This window comes from Erythrolamprus reginae, chromosome 2 (genome assembly GCF_031021105.1).
Source record: "Erythrolamprus reginae isolate rEryReg1 chromosome 2, rEryReg1.hap1, whole genome shotgun sequence".
Lineage (NCBI taxonomy): Eukaryota > Metazoa > Chordata > Lepidosauria > Squamata > Dipsadidae > Erythrolamprus > Erythrolamprus reginae.
This window is the reverse complement of record NC_091951.1, coordinates 311,449,964-311,473,507: the sequence shown is the minus strand read 5'-3', so window position 1 is coordinate 311,473,507 and position 23,544 is coordinate 311,449,964. Positions and strand designations below refer to the sequence as shown.

General features: G+C 39.0%; 2 protein-coding genes across 2 annotated transcripts in view; both read left to right on the top strand.

The window, feature by feature from the left end:
• Positions 1-196: 196 nt before the first annotated feature.
• On the top strand, positions 197-3,364 carry LOC139162567 (small ribosomal subunit protein uS12-like). The gene is made up of 4 exons (XM_070743079.1): positions 197-298; positions 1,372-1,531; positions 2,918-3,038; positions 3,170-3,364. The coding sequence occupies exons 1-4, from the start codon at positions 295-297 to the stop codon at positions 3,314-3,316; spliced, it is 432 nt and encodes a 143-aa protein (XP_070599180.1). The 5' UTR covers positions 197-294; the 3' UTR covers positions 3,317-3,364.
• A 4,268-nt stretch (positions 3,365-7,632) lies between these two features.
• Positions 7,633-23,544, top strand: part of LOC139159002 (V-type proton ATPase subunit S1-like protein) — a 31,197-nt gene continuing 15,285 nt past the window's right edge. Inside the window, exons 1-2 of the mRNA XM_070736345.1 lie at positions 7,633-7,754; positions 23,359-23,399. Coding sequence (XP_070592446.1) covers positions 7,660-7,754; positions 23,359-23,399 — 136 coding nt within the window. The 5' untranslated portion in view covers positions 7,633-7,659. The remainder of the gene's footprint in view (positions 7,755-23,358; positions 23,400-23,544) is intronic.

Sequence of the window (23,544 nt, the reverse complement as noted above, 5' to 3'; positions counted from 1 at the left end):
TTATCTGTGGTGTGTGTGTATGTGTTGTGTGTATGTGTATTTTTGAGGCGTCTCTAAATTTATTAGGGTAACATGTCAGTGGCGTAGTAATCCCACACAGCCCCTCCGCTCGGCCTAACGCGCCCCGGTGCCGTTTCCTCTTTCTTTTCTCAAGTGTAAAAGATAGAATAAAACCCGGCCAATCAGGCTCGGGGAAACGCATTTAACGTGAGGTCTTTGCCTCCGTTACGTAGCGCTGCCGCAAAGGATGGCGGGTCTTTTTTGTCGTCTTTCGGATTCGGGGGCGGCAGCGCGATGGGTGAGCAGAACCGTGACTTTTTGTGGTGCCCCGGTATAAGCCGTCCGTCCCAGTTATCCGGGAAGGAGGAGAGCCGGGACGCTTTAGGGGAAAATTAATATCCCATTTGGTTGCTATCTCAAGCATACGTATACATATACAATCCGAATAAACTCTCAGCTTTATTGGCTGCCTCGTTGCTGTTCTCTTCAGATTTAATTTGTTTAAGCGTCAATAGTTTGCGGAGGTTTCCTTCGTATCCAGCTCGATCTCCCTGCAGCGCCTTTTCGGTTTCCTGGCAGGGCTCCGAGGGAATCTGACTTGGCCGTTTTTTAAAACTTTTAAAATTTAGAATAGGATTAGGATTAAGAATAGTACAGAACAGAATAGAATTCTTTATTGGGCAAGTGTGATTGGACGCACGAGGGATTTGTCTTTGGGGCATATGCTCAGTGTACATGAAAAAAAAATACATTTCTCAAGAATCATGAGGTACAACACTTAATAACTGTCATAGAGTTCAAATAAGCAATCAGGAAACGATATTAATTTAAAAATCGCAAGGGTACAAGCAACTAGTTACAGTCGTACAATCATAAGTGGGAGAAGAGTGATAGGAATGATGATAGAAACTAATGGTAATGCAGCCTTAGTGAATATTTGACAATGGTGGGGGAAATATTTGTTTAGCAGAGTGATGGTGTTCAGGAAAAAAACTGTTCTTGTGTCTAGTTGTCTTGGTGTGCAGTGCTCTAGAGGGTAGGAGGAAGAGCTTTTAGGGTAGGAGTTGAAACAACTTATGTCCAGGATGCGAGGGGTCTGTAAATATTTTCACGGCCCTCTTTTTGATTTGTGCAGTATCAGTTTTCCTTCAAGGAATCCTATCTGTTAATTAAGTTTGACTGCAAGGAGGTTTTGTTTGTCACCACAATAAGTTTCACCAAAAGATCAAGGGTCATCGATGGACTCCAGAATAAAAACTGTGTAAAAACCAACAACCCATAAATATCAGTATTAAAAGGTCCATTGAAATGAGGTCTTTCGGATGAAATCCAGGGGGAAATCCCTCTTGATCTTTAAATTTTCTTTTTTAGGTAAGTGTCGTGGACTTCGTACAGCCAGAAAGCTGCGCAATCACCGCCGAGAACAGAAGTGGCATGACAAGCAATATAAGAAGGCCCATCTGGGTACTGCTCTGAAGGCCAACCCTTTTGGGGGAGCTTCCCATGCTAAAGGAATTGTTCTGGAAAAAGTGTAAGTGAGATCTCACTATTATTAACTAGTATGGGATGTAGTGGCCACCTGAAAGCACCCTTGTAATTATTTACAATTTGATTGTTGTTATTAGAGGTGCTTGGGTACCCTCTGATTCTCCATAAGAATTGCAGCCTTAGGGAGACGATTTGTATTGGTTGTTGGAAGTGAATATTTTTGTACCAATACCTTCAAAAAAAGTCCATAATAAAACGTACATGTTTTTTTAAAAAAATAAGATCTCCAAGGTTGCTGTCTTATCCCAGTTTTTCTAAATGATTTACTTCTCTGTTCCAGTTATTAAAATTAGAAATTACTGTTTGATGTAGGTAATTTACATTTTGGTCTCAGGACCTTTAAATCATTGTAAATCATTGAGAACTCCAAAAAAATTGGTTCATGTCAGTTATTTCAAAGTCTACTGTATTAGAGATTAAAATGGAATAATCTAAACATATTTTACTTATTTGACCTTCTGAAAGGGTCTCAAAAGACCTCTCAGAGTTTCCAGGCCAGTCTTTGAGAACCACTGGTCTACTTAGAACTAACCGTAATAGAACTTTTGCATCTTTTTAAATGTTAGATTTCTTTTTTCTTTTTAAAGCAAATGACAGACTGTTATTTGCCTTAGGATACTTAGAAACAAGCCCCATGAAAGTCAGAGATTTCAGTTTATCTTTTTGAGTTCCATGGGTTTTGTGATATGGAAGTGGCATAGAACTATGGCCTTACCTGTGGTAAATATTTACCTAATTGTATAATTAGATTTTTATGCCGCCCCTCTCCGAAGACTCGGTATCTTTTTCTTGCACAACAAATGAAATTAACATTTCAGCTTTATGCACACTTATTTGGAGTAAGATCCATGGGAAATAGTAAAGAGATAGAGTGATTTCTGGATTTTGCTGTGATTCTACTTAAACAGGACAAGCTGAAAATTGTGCTTTAGTTTTGATTGTCATTTGCACATTGAAAGACAACCTCCAATAAAGGAGTGAAATGCTTCCAGTCCAGATGTGCCTGTTGGTCATCGGAGAGCTGGTCGCAAAGACAGTGCGAGGCTTGGGCCACATACCTGGATGCTGACATTTGGGTTCTTTTACTCTCTGCGCATGCACAAACCTCTCTGTGCATGCGCAGCGGGTAAAAGAACTCAAATGGCAGCGGGTGGGCAGAGCCTCATGCAGCCTTCATGACTGGCTCTCCGACAACTGACAGGCACACCTGAACCGGGAGCATTTCACCCCTGCCACAATATAATATGGTATTATGATCTTATGATTTTGAGTTAAGAACATAAAGATTGTATAATTAGTTGCTAAGCATTATTATTGTACTTTAGAAATGTATTATAACAGCATCTTTATTGTTCAATTCATGTTTTAGTGGTGTAGAGGCTAAACAGCCAAATTCTGCCATCAGGAAGTGTGTTCGAGTTCAGCTTATCAAGAATGGCAAGAAGATTACAGCTTTTGTCCCCAATGATGGCTGTTTGAATTTTATTGAGGTAAATACATTGATGGATATAATTTGGCACATAATTAAAGTGCAATCATTTTTTTTTCTTGAAACCAAAAATTGTAAAATATGATCATGCTTTTATCATCAAGCATTAATTGTTGTCTCATTTTAAACTAGGAGAATGATGAAGTCCTGGTTGCTGGCTTTGGTCGAAAGGGTCATGCTGTTGGTGACATTCCAGGAGTTCGCTTCAAAGTTGTTAAAGTAGCCAATGTTTCTCTATTAGCCTTGTACAAAGGCAAGAAAGAGAGACCCAGATCATAATTCCTGTGATGCTGTGAATGGATCTAATAAACATTTTTACTTTAATAAGTTTGTCTGTTGAGTTTTTCATAAAATGGCCCAGAGTATATTCCTGTAAATTTGTCATGATGCTTTTGACTTGATTCTTACATAATATCCCAGAGTTGCTTTGCTTGTAAGTAGATTCTGCTGAGTTTAGGAAATTTTCATTTGTTTACATCAATCTGAGTACACCTTCTGTTATAAAAGTGGTCCATTTTGAATAAAAAAAACCATTTTATTTATCATTTATTTGTTTAATTTGACTTCTATGCCGCCCCAATCCCGAAGGACTTTTACAGTTTATTTTTTAATACTAATGATTGCTAAGCAAACTATTATATGCCATCCCTCTCTGAAGACCCTATAATATTATAAGGGACAAGCAGGGGTAAACAGAATAAACCATTTAAGTAAATCAAATCTCTATTTTAAACTTTCCATAGCAGATTCCAGGTGCTCGTGGGCCCTGTTTGCATGTGAGCAAAAAAAGTAAAAATATTAGGCAAAAGAGTAATTTTTAGTCTAATATTGATTACACTAATTCAAATTAATTGTTCAAAATTAGAATTTAAATTGGTAGACTTTGACACCATAACTGCCACTCTAACTTCAAAAGATCACTAAAAACAGTCATAACTCGACTACCTGGTCTTGATTTTTTTTTTAATCCCATGTCTATTATTTGAATATTGCAAGGTGGCAAATATTTCTGATACTCCTTCCTACTTTTTCCATCCAACAACCCTGTGACATGTTGAAGTAAGAAAGAGAATAGCCAAACCTGTAGCCAGGATATTTTGTTGTATATCTATACTGCGGCTTCCTGTCTTAGATAGATTTAGTACAAGATGTTTGAGGGTTCCTGTTTTCCTGAGGACATTCCACAGCTTGACTCAACACAATTAAAGGCCTTTCTACAATCAATAAAGCATAGATTGACTTTCTTTCTTTCTCATTTATCTAACTTGCATTATCAAAAACGTGTCTTGTTCTTTGGTCTTTTCTAAAAGCACTTGAATATCTTGTATCTCTCCTCATCTAGGGACCAGTCTATGTTGGAGGATCATAAGTATTATTTTGTAGCATGTGAAATTAAGGATATTGTATGATAGTAGGAGACTCCAAAAACTAAGAAATCCATGTAGAGTTATATCTAAGTAGTTTTCTATATTCCTCCTCACCTGTAGACAGAAATCTTGCCAAACTAAAGTAACTTCTTTCATAATTAAAGAATCTACTCTGAGAATTGCTATGGAGGAACTATCTTGACTCTCCAAACAAACTATACTGTATAAACCTAGCTGTTTCTTGGTCCTCTGGAATGCAGATCATGGGAATCCAGACTACATTCCTTCCTTCCTTCCTTCCTTCCTTCCTTCCTTCCTTCCTTCCTTCCTTCCTTCCTTCCTTCCTTCCTTCCTTCCCTCCCTCCCACTCACCCACCCACCTACCTACCCACCTCCTACTTCAATCTATCAATCATTGGGTCATTCTCTATTCTGTTGCCATAGTGTAGCTTGGGTCTGCAACCCATAGCTCTGGAACCACGTGAGGCTTGCTTATCCCTCTGCTGTGGCTCCCTGTATGTGTCTCAACTGCCAATGTGCAGTACCCATTGGCATGCAATTTATTCAGTTTTTTTACCCCCTTTTTTAGTTCAAAATGTTTTTGTTGCGTGCAGAAAGAAAAAATGATTTTCTCTATAGCAATTCATTGATTTCATAAATGCAACACTTTGTTTTTTTATACCTAGCATAGAGGTATATATATATATATATACAGTATATATATATGCAGTGCTATCTTAGTTTTAGATATCAAAAGGGTTTTGTGGCTCCTGGTGTTTTCTGTGGGGACAGGTCCAAATGACTCTTGAGTGTTCGATCCTGGTCTAGCTAGAGCTAGAACCTTTTCTAGTCAGACTATAGCAACAGAATGGGAGAGGGACACAGTGGCCAAAAGACTGAAAGAGCTAGAAGCTTTGCTAATTCTTTTTTGTTTCTTGCCACATTTTTGTAGATATTCCATTAATTCCGGTAGGTGTCTAATTTGGGAATGACGACACTGCTGATCTAAGTCTTTTGGAAGATTTCCTCTTTTTTCCAAGTCTGTCCATCCCGTGTTATATGTTGTTTCTTGTTTATTCTAACTGAATTTTTTTGTCATGTTACTTTACTTTTTTTGGCTTTGGCTTCTCTTCCCTTTTGTACAATTTCCACCATCTGCTCTGACATCAAAAGCGCTTTCTTTTTTTTCTTGGTCTTTCACAATCTGTTTTCACATTCATCTTGTATGCCCATGATAAGTGTCTCATAGAACATATTTGGCTTTTTATTTCCATTTTAACCATTTGGAATTTTGCATATGAACTGATCTGCTCAAGTCACCAGACTACATCTTCCTATTATGACTGAATATGCTCTGTTTTAGTTCTCAGATCTATAGTGTTTTAGCAAGAGAAATTGGGCCAATCTCTTCTTCCCTCCATATTTGCTTTAATGACTCTAAGCATTATATGCACTTTCATCAAATTCAGTTGGCAGTAAAAGTTTAAAAGGAAAAATATGACAATAGGTGCTCTGAAGAGTAAAACTTATAAATGTTTGCAATTTTGGTCACAAGTATTTTTGTTGCCAGGTATTTTCTGGCATTAGTTCAGATTATTGGCTTTGGCTGCCTAAAAGGATTAGGATCTGTTCACCTGAAGGGTTATTTATTTATTTAGCATGGTAATTGTCTATCTCAACTCAGATTAAGTTATTAAACCACAAGTAATTGTTCTGGGGTCATATGTGCTTTCCAAAGTCTTGAGTACAACCTATAAAGCTTTCCCAAAGTTTGTCAATTTTTAAAAGTATAAAATCTGCAATTGAATTTGATATCTGATGACATTAACTATTTCCACAATAATCATTTAGAAGTATTCTACCATAGTATCATCCAATCATCATTGTGTTAAAATATTAGTAATAAAGGAATCAACTCCCCCCAGAGATTAGGATTGCCCCCACCCTCCTTGTCTTTCGCAAACTTCTCAAAGCCCACCTCTGTCGCCTGGCATGGGGAAATTGATTCCTCTGGGCCGTGTCCGCTTTGTTTATCATTTGTATGAAATGCATGAGTGTTTTTTTATATTAAGGGTTTTAAGTATTGGATTTGTACTGTTCTTGTTGTGAGCCGCTCCGCGTCTGCGGAGAGGGGCGGCATACAAATCAAATCAAATCAAATAAATAAATAAATAAATAAAATATTTAAAAGGCTGTCTATTACTAATATTTTAACACAATTATGATTGGATGCTGGGGTGCTAATATAGTATCTTTTTTTCTCATCTGGGATTTTATTGTAATACTTAACCAAATAATTGATTTTTCAAGTTAAATTTGATTGGCATGCATAGACAATGTAGGCAGAAACATTAACTCTGAAACAAATAAGTACCATTTTTCATATGGCAATTTTTGAACCTTATCCAAATATCTATTGATTAATAATGTAAATTGTTAGATGGCAATATCCGAGAAAAAGAGAGGGAGGGAGGGAGAGAGAGTCTTGTTGATTTTATCATCTTGGCAAACTCAAATATATTGTCCTATTTCATTTTGCTCATAGGCGAGGTGAGTTGACAGATTTCAACAGGAGGGCATGGAAAGTTTTTGTTTGCTAGAGAGGGATGGGGATGGATCACGGAAATTAAAGTGAAGCTGTCCTACTCCATGAACAAGTATATAGAAATATAGAAGTATTTATAATAAGTATTATAATAAGTATTTAACCTTTGCATTGTCCCTTTTTATTCAGTTGTTTTGTGCAGGAGATATATCCAACAGTTTGTATTCATTTTTAAAAACCCACTTTTACAAAAATGTTCCTCCCAATAATCTCCAAAGTAGAAAAAATTGCAGCTAAAGAAACAGTGATCTCACAACTTATACTTTAATTTTATGCACAGGGAAGAATGAAGATAATGCTGCTGTCATGTAGCCTTAATTTAGACAGCTATCTTAATATTAAAATAGAATTTCTGTTAAAAGCTATCTTACGTCTTAGTGGTGGTTCTTCAAGTATTCAACTGCATCTAATCCTCCTCGGATGTGAATTTTAAAGCAGAAAAGGAAGGTGACTGTACGTTCAGTAGAAAATGTCCAAGACAGCCTCTTATTTTGCATAAGGGAGTACATGACAGCTCAGATGGTGCTGAGCACCGCTTCCTATTGGTTGGGTCGGCTGTCTATCTCTGGCTGCTGAAAATACTGGCTCTTGTTTCTTTGCTACACACATGAACAGATGTGCTGGGTCTGGAGGGTCTGATTTATTTCTCAATGGAAAGCAGTGCAATTTTTAGATTTTTATTTCTCCTTTTCTGCGTGCAATTTTCATCATCTATGGACCAATTTCCTGGAAGAATGGAAAGGAGGTCAGTGATTTTAGGAGTGCATGCAAAAAGTGTGGGGGCAGCTGAATGAAAGGTTTATATTTGTGCTTTGGAAGGGTAGTAACAATACTAGTAGCTTGTTCATTCAGGTGTTGATGATTAGGTCAGTGGGGTTTTCCGTTTCTGTTTTTGATGTGTTAATCACAGGCAAATAGTTTCAACATTCAAGATGCTGAGCTTATTTGCTTAAAAACAGCCATCAACCAAAATAGAAGTTCTCTTGATGAAATTGTATTATATATATATGAGAAAATAAACAGTCCTGTTGTGTACAATCTTATACTTAAAACCCAAAAGCTATGAGAGAGGTTAGTCTCTGTTGTACGATTCCTCTTTTGCCTTGATGGTTTGATTTTCTTTCCTTCCGCACTGTTAATAACAGAGATATAAATAAAATAGTGTAGGTGTAAAAGACACAGCCAGAAACAGTGCTGATGATGCTGAAAAAAGAATTTAAAAAAAGATGAAATGAAGCTCATAATATGAATTTTGAGGGAAATTCAGGTTTACCAGAAAATATGCAATCTCATTCTTGTCCCCTGTACACAATTTTATTTGTGCGACATAAAGCACCCTCAAATATTTCCCCAGGGACTTAAGTTGAGGAAAGTTAACAATTATAGAAGGAAAAATAGTTACATAGAGAGATGTGCTTTGCTTCACCATTAAAATGCAGGTCACATTAAGATGAGCCTCATAGCTGTGCCTTGGGGATGGGAGAGAGGTAATGGACAGGTGTTTGTTTTAATCTGTGTTGAATTGTATAGATCTGTAGTTTAGTTAAGAGATGAATTTAAGTACCAGATAGTACTAAAGTACTAGATAGTACTTTAGTTTATATTATCGGGTCAAAAATGCAAGCAGGGGAAAAAAGCCACATGAGTGATGTGTATTAACTTATTGCATTAAATTTGTTTTCAAAAACCTGTCCACTTTTAGGAAAGTATTTCTATATATACATTTAAGTCTCTGGAATGCAGGATTTCTTTAGTTCTGGGCTCATGATGTAAGATAGTTTTTCCTCTTTCTAGTCATTTACTAATCCAAGGCTTAGGGCAGTGATGGTGAACCTTCTTTTAGGTGCAAAAAGTGTCCACACACATTATTTAACGCCCCCCCCATATGTCCCACCCCAGCACATGCCCATGCATCCCCCCCCATACTGCCCCGCCCACCATCCATGCGTTAGATCCATTTGCACCCTCCCAGGCTGTAGAAACTTTCTTATAGCCTAGGGAAGGTGAAAATGGCTACCCCTGCCTTCCCGGAGGCCCTACTGAAGCCAAAAACACCCTCCCAGAGCCTCCATATAGGCTGAAAAACAGCTGGCCAGGACATACATGTGCACAGGAGCTGAGCTAGGGCGACGGCTTGCGTACCAACATATATGGCTCCACGTGCCACCTGTGGCACACGTGCCATAGGTTCGCCATCATGGGTTTAGGGCATGGCATGGGCAGTTTGTTGCAAAAGTGGTTGGGAAAGTGATAGTTTTGGGAATAAATTCTCGTCTGTAGAAGTGACTTGGTAGTTTCTGTACTCCCCTATGTGGATTTTGTTAGTAATTTGGGGGTAATAAAGTACCATTGACATAAAGATTAACAGCGCTATCCTGCAGAATGGCAAGCAGACCGATTCTGTCTATTATTTTTCCCTCTGAAAAGTTGTTATGAATGAAAAATGAAAAAAAATCTGTTGATACTAAATTCTTCTAACTATGTTTTCTCTAAACACAATCTCCAAATCATAAGTGGATACTGGAGGTGATTATTGGTGTCCTTTCTTTACTTTGGTATCTACTCCTGTTCTGGTCTCCAATATCTGAACAAATCTGAATGATTTTATTTGGGGAATATACTTTGTAATTAATGGTGTTTTTGTTATCCTAAGCTACATGAAGTCAGTTTACATTGAAATATCATGGATCTGAATTGTAACATATTTTGCCAAACCCAAGTATCACAAAACTTAATTTTCATCATCATCATCATCATCATCATCATCATCATCATCATCATCATCATCATCAAATGTTAATGCCACGAATGACCTTTACAGATAATATAGTGTGCTCCACTTGTATCCAAATTTCAGGAAAGCAAAGTTTGGCCATGTTTTGTTTTAAGAAGAATTGATTCTAGTTCAGTGATGGTGAACCTATGGCACGGGTGCCACAGGTGGCACATGGAGCCATACCTGATGGCACATGAGCTGTTGCCCTAGCTCAGCTCCAATGTGCATGTGTGTTCTGGCCAGCTGATTTTTGGCTCACACAGAGATTCTGGGAGGGCCTTTTTGGCTTCCAGAGAGTCTTCAGGGGGATGGGGGACGGTAGTTTTACTCTCCCCCATCTCCAGTGAAGCCTTTGGAGCATGGGGACGGTGAAACACAAGCCTACTGGCCCACCAGAAATTGGGAAACAGTCCATTTCCAGCCTCCAGAGGGTTTCCGGGGAGCGAGGGAAGCTGTTTTCGCCCTCACCGGCATTGAATTATGGATATGGGCACTCACGCATGTGCGATAGCCACTTGTTTTTCACCAGATGTACGTATATCCATTTGATTAACCTCCTTGCCTTTTAATTTGGTGCCTTATATAGAATCACTCTGAGCCTTAGCCAGAATACAATATTCCCAAGTACTGACAGCTCATCCTATTCAATGGCATTTGTGCAATTTGACATCTTAGTTCCCTCCTCCAACAGTTCTTGTGACTGACATAATAAAATAATACTTTTGTATACAGTAAATGCTCAAAATTTGGAAAGCTTTTGCATATAGTATAGAAAAATTATACTATAGAAGAATTATATTGTTTCAACATAGATTGACACTATGTCATCAACATAGATTTTAAAAAGTGCACAAAATCACATTAACACATTGAACAAGAAAGAGGCCAAAAGATACCCAGGCTTGATTTATCTAAGTATAGTTTCATATAGACTCCCAGTCGTGATTAATTTAACTTCATTAACTAATGAAGTACTAAGCAATTTCACTAGAATAGAATTTCCCCCCACAAACCCCATTAAAATCAAAAGAGGTCTTCAGGTCAATAAAAATAAGCCTTACATTATGTATTTATTACATAAAGAAAGAAAAAGATAAATGTAAATATAGTTAGATGCAAACAATATTGTCAAATAGTTCAAGGCATGGTTAATAAGAATAGAGGCAAAGAAAATATAATGTAATAGAATCATGGAGAAAATTTTTCTGTGTGGTTGCTAAGAGCTGACAACGACTTGATGGCATATAATCAATCAATCAATTTTAAATGGAAGTCATACACTGTTTTGGTTAGAGCAGAATCATGAAACTTCTATAGAGTAAATGGAATTAAAAAATAAAGTACTGAAATTATTTAGGGTGAAATGGTGTAATAGTACTTTGTCAATTTGCATGAGAATTATAGTAATGGGTTGAAGATTTGAAACAAATGATAAAAATGTAAATGTTCAAGAAAAATCATAAAAATGAAGTCATCAATACCGTATTTTTCAGAGTATAAGATGACCCGGAATATAAGACGCACCTTAATTTTGTGGTAGGAAAACAAGAAAAAAACAATTTTGCCTCTGCCTATTAGCATTAGGATTAGCAGGATCTACACTTCCACTCGGATTTTGATAATGAGCAGCATAGATCTTTTTATCTTTTCTAACAATAAAAATGAATTTTGCTTTCTAAGATTACAGAAATATGAAGTGAGTAAGAAATTACAAGTAGTCATATATGATTGCATAATCTTCTGTGTTTTTGTATTATTAATAAAACATATTAATAGCAGACATTCCTTGACTTTTCATAATCCACTTTTGTTGCATAAGGCAGTTTTCTTATATAAGGTGACTAAGTAAATTTCCCGAGAAATTCCTCCTCGGGTAATCTAGGAACGCTTAGAAGAATAATGAGATTTCTTTCAAGCACATATTCTTCAAATCTTTAATTAGACTTTCTAAGATAAAATACAAGAAATAGTATAAGGGCAGACTAGATGGACCATGAGGTCTTTTTCTGCCATCAATCTTCTATTTTCTATGTTTCTATGTTTTAACATGCATTTCTTGACATTTTTTTCTGCAGAAATTGGGATGGAATTTAACTGGAGTGGGTGGGACGAGGTATGATTTTAATAGAGGCATAAGACAGATTTATCCACACCCAAAATGTCCTAGTCTATAGCCGGAAGCATTGAAAGCTGGGCTTTTTCACAGCAAAGCTCGATACAGAGCCCTTGTATTGGCCCAAAACACAATGCAGCAAAGCCCAATACAGTGGCAGCTGAAGCAGCCCAGGGAACTACCGGTACATTGAAAGTCTTTAAAATGAAATAATTTTCAAATTGAAGATCCACCTCCCAACTGCAAAAAGGGTGTCTAAAATCAGGCTCCAACCAAGGCAGCAAAGGTGCAGGGGCTTGTTTGAAAGCCCAGTAACATGTTTATGAAATGACAGTTCCAGCAGGACTGAAGTGCTGTCTCTTTATCAGGCCTTTCTGAGAGAAAGCCCTGCTTTCAATGCACTTTCCTGCAATGCTTTGGCAATCAGGCTCTATGTCAGTGGTTCTCAACCTTTCTAATGCCGTGACCTCTTAATACAGTTCCTCGTGTTGTGGTAAACCCCAACTCTAAGTCTATCGCCAATTCTTACAACAGAGCTTTAAGCTGATTGGCAGGAAGATCAGAGCGACACCCACACTATAAACGCCTGATTGGTCAGATTGTAAAAATATGTTTCAAGGCACTGGGAATACAGTGGTACCTCGGTTCTCGACCACAATTCGTTCTGGAAGTGTGGTCGAGAACCGATTTGGTTGAGAACTGAAACAATTTAAGATAAATTCCCCTCCTCAGTTGTCTCTCCCTCTAGCTTTCCTGCTTCTGTCCCCATGTCTCTCTCTCTGTGTGTGTAGTTTGCCAGCTTCCGGCTTCAGTTCTCTCGATCGCCCGCTTCTGTCCCTGGCTCTCTCTCTCTCTCTGTGTAGTTTGCCGGCTTCTGTCTTCAGCTCTCTCGAGTGTTCGAGTTCCAAATATTTGTTTGGATTTCAGGGCAAAAGTTTCTTGAATTTCCTGGTCTAATACCAATTTGTTCGAACTGAGAAGTGTTCGAAAACCGAGGTACCACTGTAGAAGCTTTATTTCCTAACACCATGGGAAATTTGTCTTTTTCCATGGTCTTAGGCGACCCCTGTGAAATGGTCATTTGACCTCAAAAAGGGTCCCGACCCCCAGGTTGAGAACCACTGCTCTATGTGGAAGTGAGGATTGCCGCTGCCTGAAACCACCCAAAAATGCAATGCGCGGAGTGGCTGGGCAGGGCTACATTAGGAGTAGAAGACACACTAAGATTTTCACCCTCTTTTTGGGAGGAAAAAGGTGCATCTTATACTCTGAAATATATGGTAGTGTTAGTGTTAGATCCTTGGACACAACAGTTAGAAAGTTGAAAATGCTAAGGTTGCAGCTGTAGATGATATAATTGGAAACTAAAATATAAATGTGGCTTTTTTATTCAGCATTTATCAATTAATGTGGGGAGTGGATTTCTTTGATGATTAGAAGAATGTTGCCTTTATAAATAAAGGAAAAGATATGAAGAACATAACCAGAGGTGTCAAACTCGTGACAGCACGTTATCATGTGACGTATTGCAACTTCTCCCCTTCGCTAAATCAGGAGTGGGCATGGCCAGTGTGTGACCCACCTAATCCATGGTCGTGAATTTGACTCCCCTGATATAAACAAAAGCTAGTTTGTTAAGTGGCGTAATGAAGGTAGTTTTCAAAATTTGGATTCACAAAGTATGAGAAATAATAAGGAGCAAAAACTTTGAAGGATGGTGTGGCTTTACTTCAAGTAAAATATGTGCAGATAGATTTTACTCTCCACCCTTCGCGTAGCAGGTACAGTAATTATGAAACATGAATGTGGAAAAGTTTGCTGTATAAGCATTTAGAGAGAGAGTGTACAGTAAGTTGACTGGGTTTGTGCTGTGTAATACTTTGCACATCTATGAAGTTGAAAATTCATTGATGAATGATATAAAAATAGTATATGATGCAAGTAAAACATTGTATTAAAATATATGGAATTCCTTAATGAACTGAGAAGGGAATAAGACAAAAGTCTGTGTTCCTTCCTTGGATGTTTATTGCATTTATGCATAAATGTGTAAGTATGCATAAGAAATGCATGTGGTGATGTAACACCATAAGGTGTTAGACATTACTACATTTATACTATTAAATGCAGATGATTCTCTGTTATTGCCTGAGAATATGAATGATATTCATATTCAGAGAATATTAGATAGACTGTATGATGCATGTGGAGTTTGGCTCTGAAAATTAATGTATCACAGGGCAGGTAATTGTAGTTGACAGAGAAAATGGAGTGACAAATTATGAGTTATACAAAAATAGCAGAAAAACTACAGTAAGCAAATGAATTCTAGGTGACAGAATGTTTACCAAAGATGGAGAAATAGATTTAAAAAATTCAAGACATGTAAATGTATGTCTTGAAAGATAGTGGGTAGGATTTGGTCTCAACAAGGAATCAATATTTGTTGAAAAAAATAAGCGCGATTATACAAATGCTTCTAATATAAATAATAAATAAATACTTTATTGTCATTGTATGTGTACACACAGTATACACATACAATGAAAGTCACATGATGCCCAGAAACCTGCTCATTTTGTTATGTGGAAGAAAGTTGTGAATGTTGTGAGAAACAGAAAACTAAGTTGAATTCAATGGAAATGGTATAAAGAAATGGATATGATAAGAAGAGATAAAATCAAGAATGAATGGGTGATAAATGTAGAATGTGCAAAACTGAGCGATCAGTGTGAAAGAGGTTTAGATGGTTAAATAAAATATTCAGAATGAACAACTGAATTACAAAATTAATATTTGATAGAGAATGACATAGCTTGACAGGAAGAAAAAGTCCAAGGGTGTCATTGCTTGCAGAATTTGATAAAATTCTCAAAATGAATGGCCAGAAGTTTAAACAAGAAAAAGCTAAGTAGAAAGAACCATGCAAAATGGTTCACAATAATGAGAACTTTAAGTTGAACCACCAAAAAAACATACTCATGAAATCAGGGGTGGGTTCCAAAATGTTTTACTACCACTCTATACATGTGGCTTATTTTGTCTGCGTGGCTTGATGGTCATGTGATGGTGGGCATGACTTCATGGTCATGTGACTGGGTGGGCTTTGCTGGGTGGTCATGTGACTAGGTGGTCATGGCCAAATTAATGTCACTCACAAGGGTTGGAGTTAGGGTGCCTGACCTCTCTTCACCTCAAACTTCTCTGTATATTTACTGCTACTGAACATCCAAAATATACTATTTAATCCTATGTTTATATGCCATACGTATACATACAGTATATATTACACACAGGCACACAAAAAGATAATTATCTACTATGTATACTGTATGTGTATATGCATATACAGAAAGAGAGAGGGAGAGAGAGGGAGGGAGGGTGGGAGAGATCTTCTAAAACTACACATTCAACCTCACTTACTGCATTTGGAAAAACACACCCAGAGTCAATAAAACAAATATTATAGAGAGCCCACTTAAAAAAACACGAATGCCTATAAGCCAGAAGGCTTTCCTAGGTTTTTACCTTAACATTGGCTTCCTATGAAGTTTCAGTAATGCTCTTTCATCCCTCTTCATTTACTGACATCTGAGTTAGTAATGTGATTTTAGCAAACAAATCATTCTTTGTCACAACAGGCAGTTGGGGGCTTATGTGTTTGTACCATCAGATTCTTCATTGTATTAGATGGATTTATGGACTTTTTCTGTAGTATTAAAAAAAGTGGAAAGGGATCAGTAAAGTGTAGATAAACACAATTAGACTTTGACACTTTAATTTAAAAATAACATTGTGGTTTCTACCAGAATACTGGTCCTATTCAGGAAGAAGAGGCAATTCTATGAATTAAATGGATGCATATATGTTGTTTCTTTATAGTAAAAGAACATGCCCTTATCATGCCAAAGTCAGTGCCATGCCATTCATCAAAGGTCTTTCAATTCTCTGTATCTGTTCTGTCTGGGTCACTCCGGAAGCTATGACCAACCCAAAAAGATAAGCCAGACACACCGGTAAAAGTCAAATACAGTTTTATAATGTTCAAGAGAAACGAAGCTAACAGAAAATGTCCTTACAAAGCAGGAAAACACTGGAACTCCAAATATATACACGAAGGCAATTGTCCATGCATCAATATAGGATTCTTGCTGCCAAGACGAGGCTGTAGATACCAGACATACACCTCCCACGGTTCTTCAAGACTGCTGGGCCACAAGCCAGGAACATAGACGCCGAGAAACAATGCAGGTTACAGCAACTCCAAACTGATAACACTCCACATGGCTTCAAGGGTTTGCCTGCCTTATAAACCCTTCCCTGCTAATGAGGACCACACCCAAGCCCTGGTGTTCCTTATTCAATGCTGATAATATTTCTTCAATTGATCCTTCCTTTGATCTAAACGTCTCTGTCGCATGTTAATGACAGCTTGTGCTTCGTCACCTAATGACTCCAAAGACTCCAAGCTACTGGCTGGGGAGAGCCCCTCCCCGAGGCTCCCATGCTGTTCTTCCTCGTCACATTCCTGACTGTACTCTCCCCCGTCCGACTGCCCAGCCCCCTCCTCTTCGCTGTCAGCCTCCTCTGGGCACGGAGCCAGCAGAGACGCAGCTGGTCTTTGATCTGCCTCAGGCTGAACCACAACAGTATCCATTCATCATTCCTATCAATAACATGTCATTGTGGATAAATGGGTGTCATTATAGAATCTTTTACTGAATTACTGAATGGCCACTGATACCTTGAGTACTCAGTGTTATGCTGTTTCCATATTTCAGGATATTGCTTTTGGAGACTGGAACCATCCTCTGGCAGATATGCTTAACTTTTTAAAGTTAAAAATACTTAACTTTTATTTTACCAATGATTTTTCTTCTCAATGGCCTCTTCCTTGTTTTTCCTCTATGAAGGATAAAATATCTGGAGAGTTACACCTTTTCACTCAGGTGAGAAAACTGTTTGGAAGATCTGAAATACCCCCTTCCCCCAAGCTGCTAGAGATAGGAGGAAGTCGCTTTTTCCCACGGCTGTTTCTCCTGAAGGCTCATGTGTCTGTTTTTCATTTTTTGAGAAAGTTCTATGAAACTCTGGATATGTTCTGTATATTTTGATCTTTTGCTCTGTGAACCAAAATATAAAAGAAAAAGAACTCAGAGAAATATTATGTCTGGCTCTTTCTTCAGTCTATAATGATCCTGCAAATGTTTTGATTTACAGTGATTTGGTGCTTGATTAAATATTTCTGGCAAATATATTTGGACACTGAATACAATCTCTACTAAAAACACATACATAGGCAGGTACATACATTAGATGTTCCTAGATCATATGATTTGGCTGCTTATGTATGAATAGGGAACAAAGCCATATTGAAGTGCTCCATTCATAGTATTCTGTCAGTCTATGATGTGGGTAAGGGATTTCATGTGTCCATTAGGACACATGAAATTCTGATGCTCATTGATGCTATATCTGTAGATGTTGTGGAAGGATGGAGACGGTGTTATTTTACGTGTACAATATTAGGAGAAGCTTTTCAATGAGACCATATTCTCTACTTCCATGGTGAATATGCTAATCTTGTTTCCATAAGGTCTGAATGCTTCAATGAGCAAATTAAAGTTTCCCATTTGTGCTCCATTTATTACCTGCTTTCCAAGTAGAAATACTGCTAATTATTTCTGTGTGGAAAAGGCTTAGAAATTACTCTTGCCATTAGGTTTCGAGCCCAGTTATGAATATTTTACTTGTAAACATACTTAGTGCTGGATACATTTTCCTGCAGAGAGAAGAATATTGTTAATTTGGCATAAAACGTGGTTTCATTTTCTGGTGGTTTCTTATTAAGCATCAAAATTGAATTCAGCAAATTTTAAACAAACCCAGGCTGCTTTTCTAGCTGGGAATATAGCATCTGCCAGCTGCCCATTAAACAGCTTTTGCTCTACCAGTTTGCTTAACTCAATTTTCTGGGTTTATGTGGCAAAATGATCCTCATTCAGACTGGACTCACACAAAAGATTCACCTAGGACATGATTGGATGGCTTGTGATGCAATATACAAATAATCCTCAACTTGTAAGCATTCATTTAGTGACCATTCAAAGTTAAAACGGCATTGGAAAAAGTGACTTATAACTATTTTACATACTTACGACTTCGCAACTGACTCATGTTTTTGACATCTGAAGTGCCTTGGTGACATGTTATCAGCTTCTGCAACCTTCTGACAAGCAAAATCAATGGGGAAACTCGATTCATTTAGGAACTATGCTACTAACTTAACAACTGCAGTGATTCATTTAACATTTATGGCAAGAAAAGTTTTAAAATGGGGCAAAATTCAGAAGAAATGTTTCACTTAGCAACAGAAATTTTGGGCTCAATTGTGCTTGTAAGTCGAGGACTACTTGTATCATAAAAATATGAGGTAAGGTAAAGGTTTTCCTATCCAGTTGTGTCTGACTTTAGGGTGTGGTGCTCATCTCCATTTCTTGGCCAAGGTACCCAAATAGACTAACAATCCTGGGTCTAGAAAGCTTAGAACTATGATGCCTAAAACACGATTTAAGTATTGCCTACAAGATCATATGCTGCAATGTCCTACCTTTCAATGACTACTTCAGCTTCAACCGCAACAACACAAGAGCACGCAACAGATTCAAACTTAATATTAACCGCTACAAACTTGACTGTAAAAAATATGACTTTAACAATTGAGTTGTTGAAGTGTGGAACTCATTACCAGACTCAATAGTGTCAACCCCTTACCCCCAACATTTCTCCCTTAGACTATCCACAATTGACCTCTCCAGGTTCCTAAGAGGTCAGTAAGGGGCGTACATAAGTGCACCAGTGTGCCTTTTGTCCCTTGTCCAATTGTCTTTCCTTTATCTCATATATCAGGGGTCTCCAACCGCCGGTCCGCGGACCGGGACCGGGCCGTTGGGGGTTTTCAGCCGGTCCGCAGCACCAGGGCCCCCTCGGCCTTTCCGCGCTGCCCACCGCCCACCCGATTTGCCCCCTCTGCTCCTCTGCCACCTCCTGCCTTTCACCGCAGCTCCTCCCGCACCCGGAACGCACGCCCTGCCCGCCTCACATTTGCCGAGAGGACTTTCGCCCCGGGCTCTCAGCAAGGGGGCTGCATGAGAGGCGGGGCCGGCGGAAGGTGATATTCAATGTCGGGGGCGCACGGGCGGTTTTGCGCGCGCTCCCTATCTCCCTGCTAGCCCACTCGGAATACTGTATTCAAAATAAGAAAAGCCTTCGCCGGCAAAGGCTTTTCTTATTTTGAATACGTATTCCGAGTGGGCTGGCAGGGAGATAGGGAGCGCGCGCAAAACCGCCCGTGCGCCCCCGACATTGAATATCACCTTCCGCCGGCCCCGCCTCTCATGCAAACCCCCTTGCTGAGAGCCCGGGGCGAAAGTCCTCTCGGCAAATGTGAGGCGGGCAGGGCGTGCGCGCGTCACCGCTGAGAAGAACGGAGAGAGAACGAGAGTGAGTGAAAGCAACAGACAGCAAGATAGAGAGAAGGTGAGAAAGAGAGAGTGAGAGAAAGGGGGGAGAGAAAGAGATAGCAAGAGAGAGAGAACAAGAGAGAGAAAGAGCGTGAGAAACAAAACAAGAGAGAAAGAGTGAGAGAGAGAGAAAGCAAAAGAGACAGAAAGAAAACAAGAGAGAGAAAGTGAGAAGAAGAGAGAGAAAGAGGAGGAGAGAGAGAGAAAGAGAGAGGGGGGAGAGAGAGAAAGAGAGGGAGAAAGAGAGGGAAAGGGGGAGAGATAGCAAGAGAGGGAGAGAGAAAGAGAGAGGGAAAGGGGGAGAGAGGGGGGAGAGAAAGAGGAGATAAAGGAAGAGGAGAGAGAGAAAGGAAGAGAAAGAAAGAGGGATAGAAAGAGAGAGAGTGAGAGATGCTCAGTGAGCCTTTCTTTGAAGTTGCCTTTCTTTCTTTCTTTCTTTCTCTTTCTTTCTTTCTTGCTCTTTTTCTTTCTCTCTTTTACCTTTCCTTCCTCTATTTCTTTTCTTTCTCCTTCCTACCTTCTTCCCTCCCTCCCTCCAGTCCTTCCTCTCTTACTCTCCCCTTTCATAAGTTTCCTTGCTTCCTTCCTCTGTTCCTGTCCCTTCCCTCTTTCCTTCTTTCTTCCTTCCTTCCTTCCTTTCCTCCCTTCCTTTCCTCCCTCCATTTCTTGCTTTCCTTTTCCTTCCTCCCTTCTTTCCTCCCTCATTCCCTTCTTTCACTCCTTCCTCTTACTCTCCCCTTTCACACCTTTCTTTGCTTCTTTGCACCCTTCTTCTGTTCCTGTACCTTCCCTTTTTCCTTCCTTCCTTCCCACCCTCCGTCCATTCATTCACCCATTCCTCTCTTGATCGCCCCTTTTACGGCGCCGCTGACAGCTAGCTCCCCCCCCCACCGGGCCATGGAAAACTGGTCTAGCTGAAAGCCGGTCCCTGGTGCAAAAAAGGTTGGGGACCTCTGTCATATATCATATATATTTTCTTCCTTTCATATATCTTCTCTATTTTATATTTTTCTTTATATATATTACCTCATGTCTATTTGTATTGTGTATTGGACAAAATAAAAAAATAAAAAGATATTTTCCATGGTTATGTGGCCAGCTATTCTGACCCAGCTGCCGGACAAAGGAACATAGCACAAACAGTGTCTGAAGACATCTTGTTTTAATAGTGTTGTGATTCCGTCTGAGGCTCCTCAGGGAATGGCTGAACCTCTGCCGGCTCCCTGCTCAGAGGGGGAGGATGAGGAACAGGAGGAGGAGGAGGCGGCCCAGGCAGAAGGGGAGGAGGAATATCAGGCCGAGGGAGAGGGAGAACAGCAAGAGTCCCCCGGGGTGGAGCTCTCCCCAGCAAGCAGCCTGGAGTCCTTAGATGAAAATGCTCAAGCCATCATCGATCACAGGCAGAGAAGAGCAGAACAACGAAGGGGACAATTATCCAGGTACTTCCAGTCCTAAATAGGTAACAGCTGGGTTTGGGTGTGGTTCTCCCCAGAAAGGCTGAAAAGGCAGACCCACCCTTCCTGTCTTGTGGAGTAGTATCTTTGGGAGTCCTGGGACCTGGCTGTGATCTTTGGCGTCTCTGATTCTGACTTGTGGCCTTGAAGGCTGAAACCTTGGGGAAAAAGGCGTGGGGGCTTATTCTCTACAGTGGTGTGTGTGCCAGCAAGAAGTCTGCTGTATTGTCTGGCCGTCAGGACTTTGCTGTGAAGCCTCATAGCCTGCCTGTTGGGAAGAACAGGTTTTTCTCTGTGTTTATTTTTCAAACTATAAAGTGCTTTTGCTTTTACCAGCGTGTCTGGCTGCTTTTTCCAGTTGGTGTTGAAGTCTGGGGGCACCCAGACAGAACAAATAGTAACAGCTATTAGGCTATTAACAACTTAGCAGTTGTTCTAAAGTCAACAAAAGTATGAATCAGTGTCAATTAAACTTCTTAATAGCCAGTAATACTCCAAGCAAAAAGAACAAAAGTCTGAACAAGAGTTTTTCTGATAACAGCAGAAAATCCACACAATCTTACTGGGGTTGGGGGGGTTTATAATTTCCCCCCCTCCACCTTAAGATAAAACATATGTAAATAACAATATCCATATACATATGCCAAATTTCCATATACATATGCCAAATTTCCATATCATTAAGGTGCTTTAAGCAGTTTCTTTACTTTCTACCTTCCCCCTCCCATAACTACATCTCTCCAACATTGAAAGTAGTACACACAATCTTACTGTTGTTGGCAAAATGTCCAGGAGCAATTTGCAGGAAACTGGTCAATTTTCAAATAGGAGCCGGACAGGAGTTTTGACGTCAAAGACAAGGTGCGAAATGAAAGAAGTTGTTTCCTGCAAATTGGTCACTCAGTTTCATCACTTAAATAGGTTATGGGAGTGACCAATTAGCCCCAAACCTACTCCAGAGTAGTTCTTTTCTTGTGAACCATTCCTGCCTTTTGGCAGCTCTGCATGTGCGTGCATTGAGAAGCGGCTCAGCAGGTATATGTATTGATGTATATGTGGAAACTGGAGAGGAAAAAAAAACCTTTTTTAAAAAAGAGAGAACAGGGTCCTCCTCTTCTTCTTCACTCATGGCAACCTTTGAAGTTTCTGAAGGCCCTGGCTGAATCCCTACCTCTGGCACGAGCCTTCTCCAGCCTCCTCGCTGTCCGACTCTGGTACCAGCTGCACAGACTGCAGGCAGATTACAACACCAGACTCCTTGCTATCTAAATAAGCTATCAGCTGCACAGGCCGCTGACTGGCCACAACACCACATAGTTACATATGTCAAAGGAGCCCGGAATGTTATTACCTTCCAACAATAATGGTACCTATTAATCTACTTGCATTTGCATGCTTTTGAATGTGAGTGGTTTGAATAAATATTTATCATGTCTTTCACTCAAGAAAGAAATAGGGACCAGGGAGCTTTACACTGCATCACTCGGCCTCCTAGTTGGCAGTGTTCCAAAAATTGAACAGTAAGAATTCGATACAAAGCTATAAAAAATAAATTGGAATCACTTTATAATATGTAAATAGATATATTGCTCTTGAGTTAAAATGGTATATACAAAATATGCCCCCATTTTGGTGGAGGGGTATGAACGTTGTCGGGTGGTGGGCACTTATAACACTGGGCACACTGTTGTATGTTGTGTGTATGTTTTATTGTTATTTTTTAAAATCAATAAAAATATTTAAAAAACAAAAGACAAAATTTGAACAGTATTTATTGTGCTTCAGCAGGCTGAGTTGTTCCCAAACCATTGCATGTATTTTTGCTACTTGGTCTTGAAACATGAAATATGGTGACTTTTTCTCTTTTCATTTGACTTTCCTGGTTCCCAGATGTACTGAAGTGTGAAGAGTTTTGCAACTGTTTTATTTAAATGCAATAGCTAATCTCTCGTGTATCTATCAGACTAGCGGAAGTCTATTTTAAACTACTGCCAGTGACCTACAAGTTTCTCCACTGCCAGAGTTTCAGCTTTTTAGCCTGAGACCACGAAATGCATTTGTTCACGAGCTACATTTAACCTCCACTTGCTTGGTGTTTAGGAAATTTTCAGAAACAATTCTTAAATGAATATTTAAATCTTGATTTTTATTCATAGATTTAATGTTTTGTTTACTGGATTTGTTTTTAAAATTTTATCCATACTTACCTAGATGCTTACCAGAATGGACAAATATCAAAGATATAAAACAAATCCACTTAACAAATCTATTGATAGTTCTATCACATGAAGCTTCATTCTAAATTTAGTATGGGGAACTTTTTTCCTAAAAGAATAATGTAAACTTTTAAATAGATACATTATTTCACAGATTATATTGCAGTTTGAAAGTAGTAAATATTGCCTTCCTTCAGTTTAAGTAAGGTACATGTTTTTTAAAAAAAATGTTGCTCAAATACTCTTTTTGTTTCTGTTTCTTTGCAGTTTGTTTGAATTCTCTGATCAAGATCTACTCCAGAGAAATGGTAAGGCATTAATAGTCTCCCACAAATTGTCACTTCCTGAAAAAATACAGGTCCAAAAAATTTACAGAGGAGTTTCAGGAGACTATAGGTCACCAATAGTTGGTTTAATTAATTTAAACAGTTTTAACCTTTCTGTTCTGCCAGG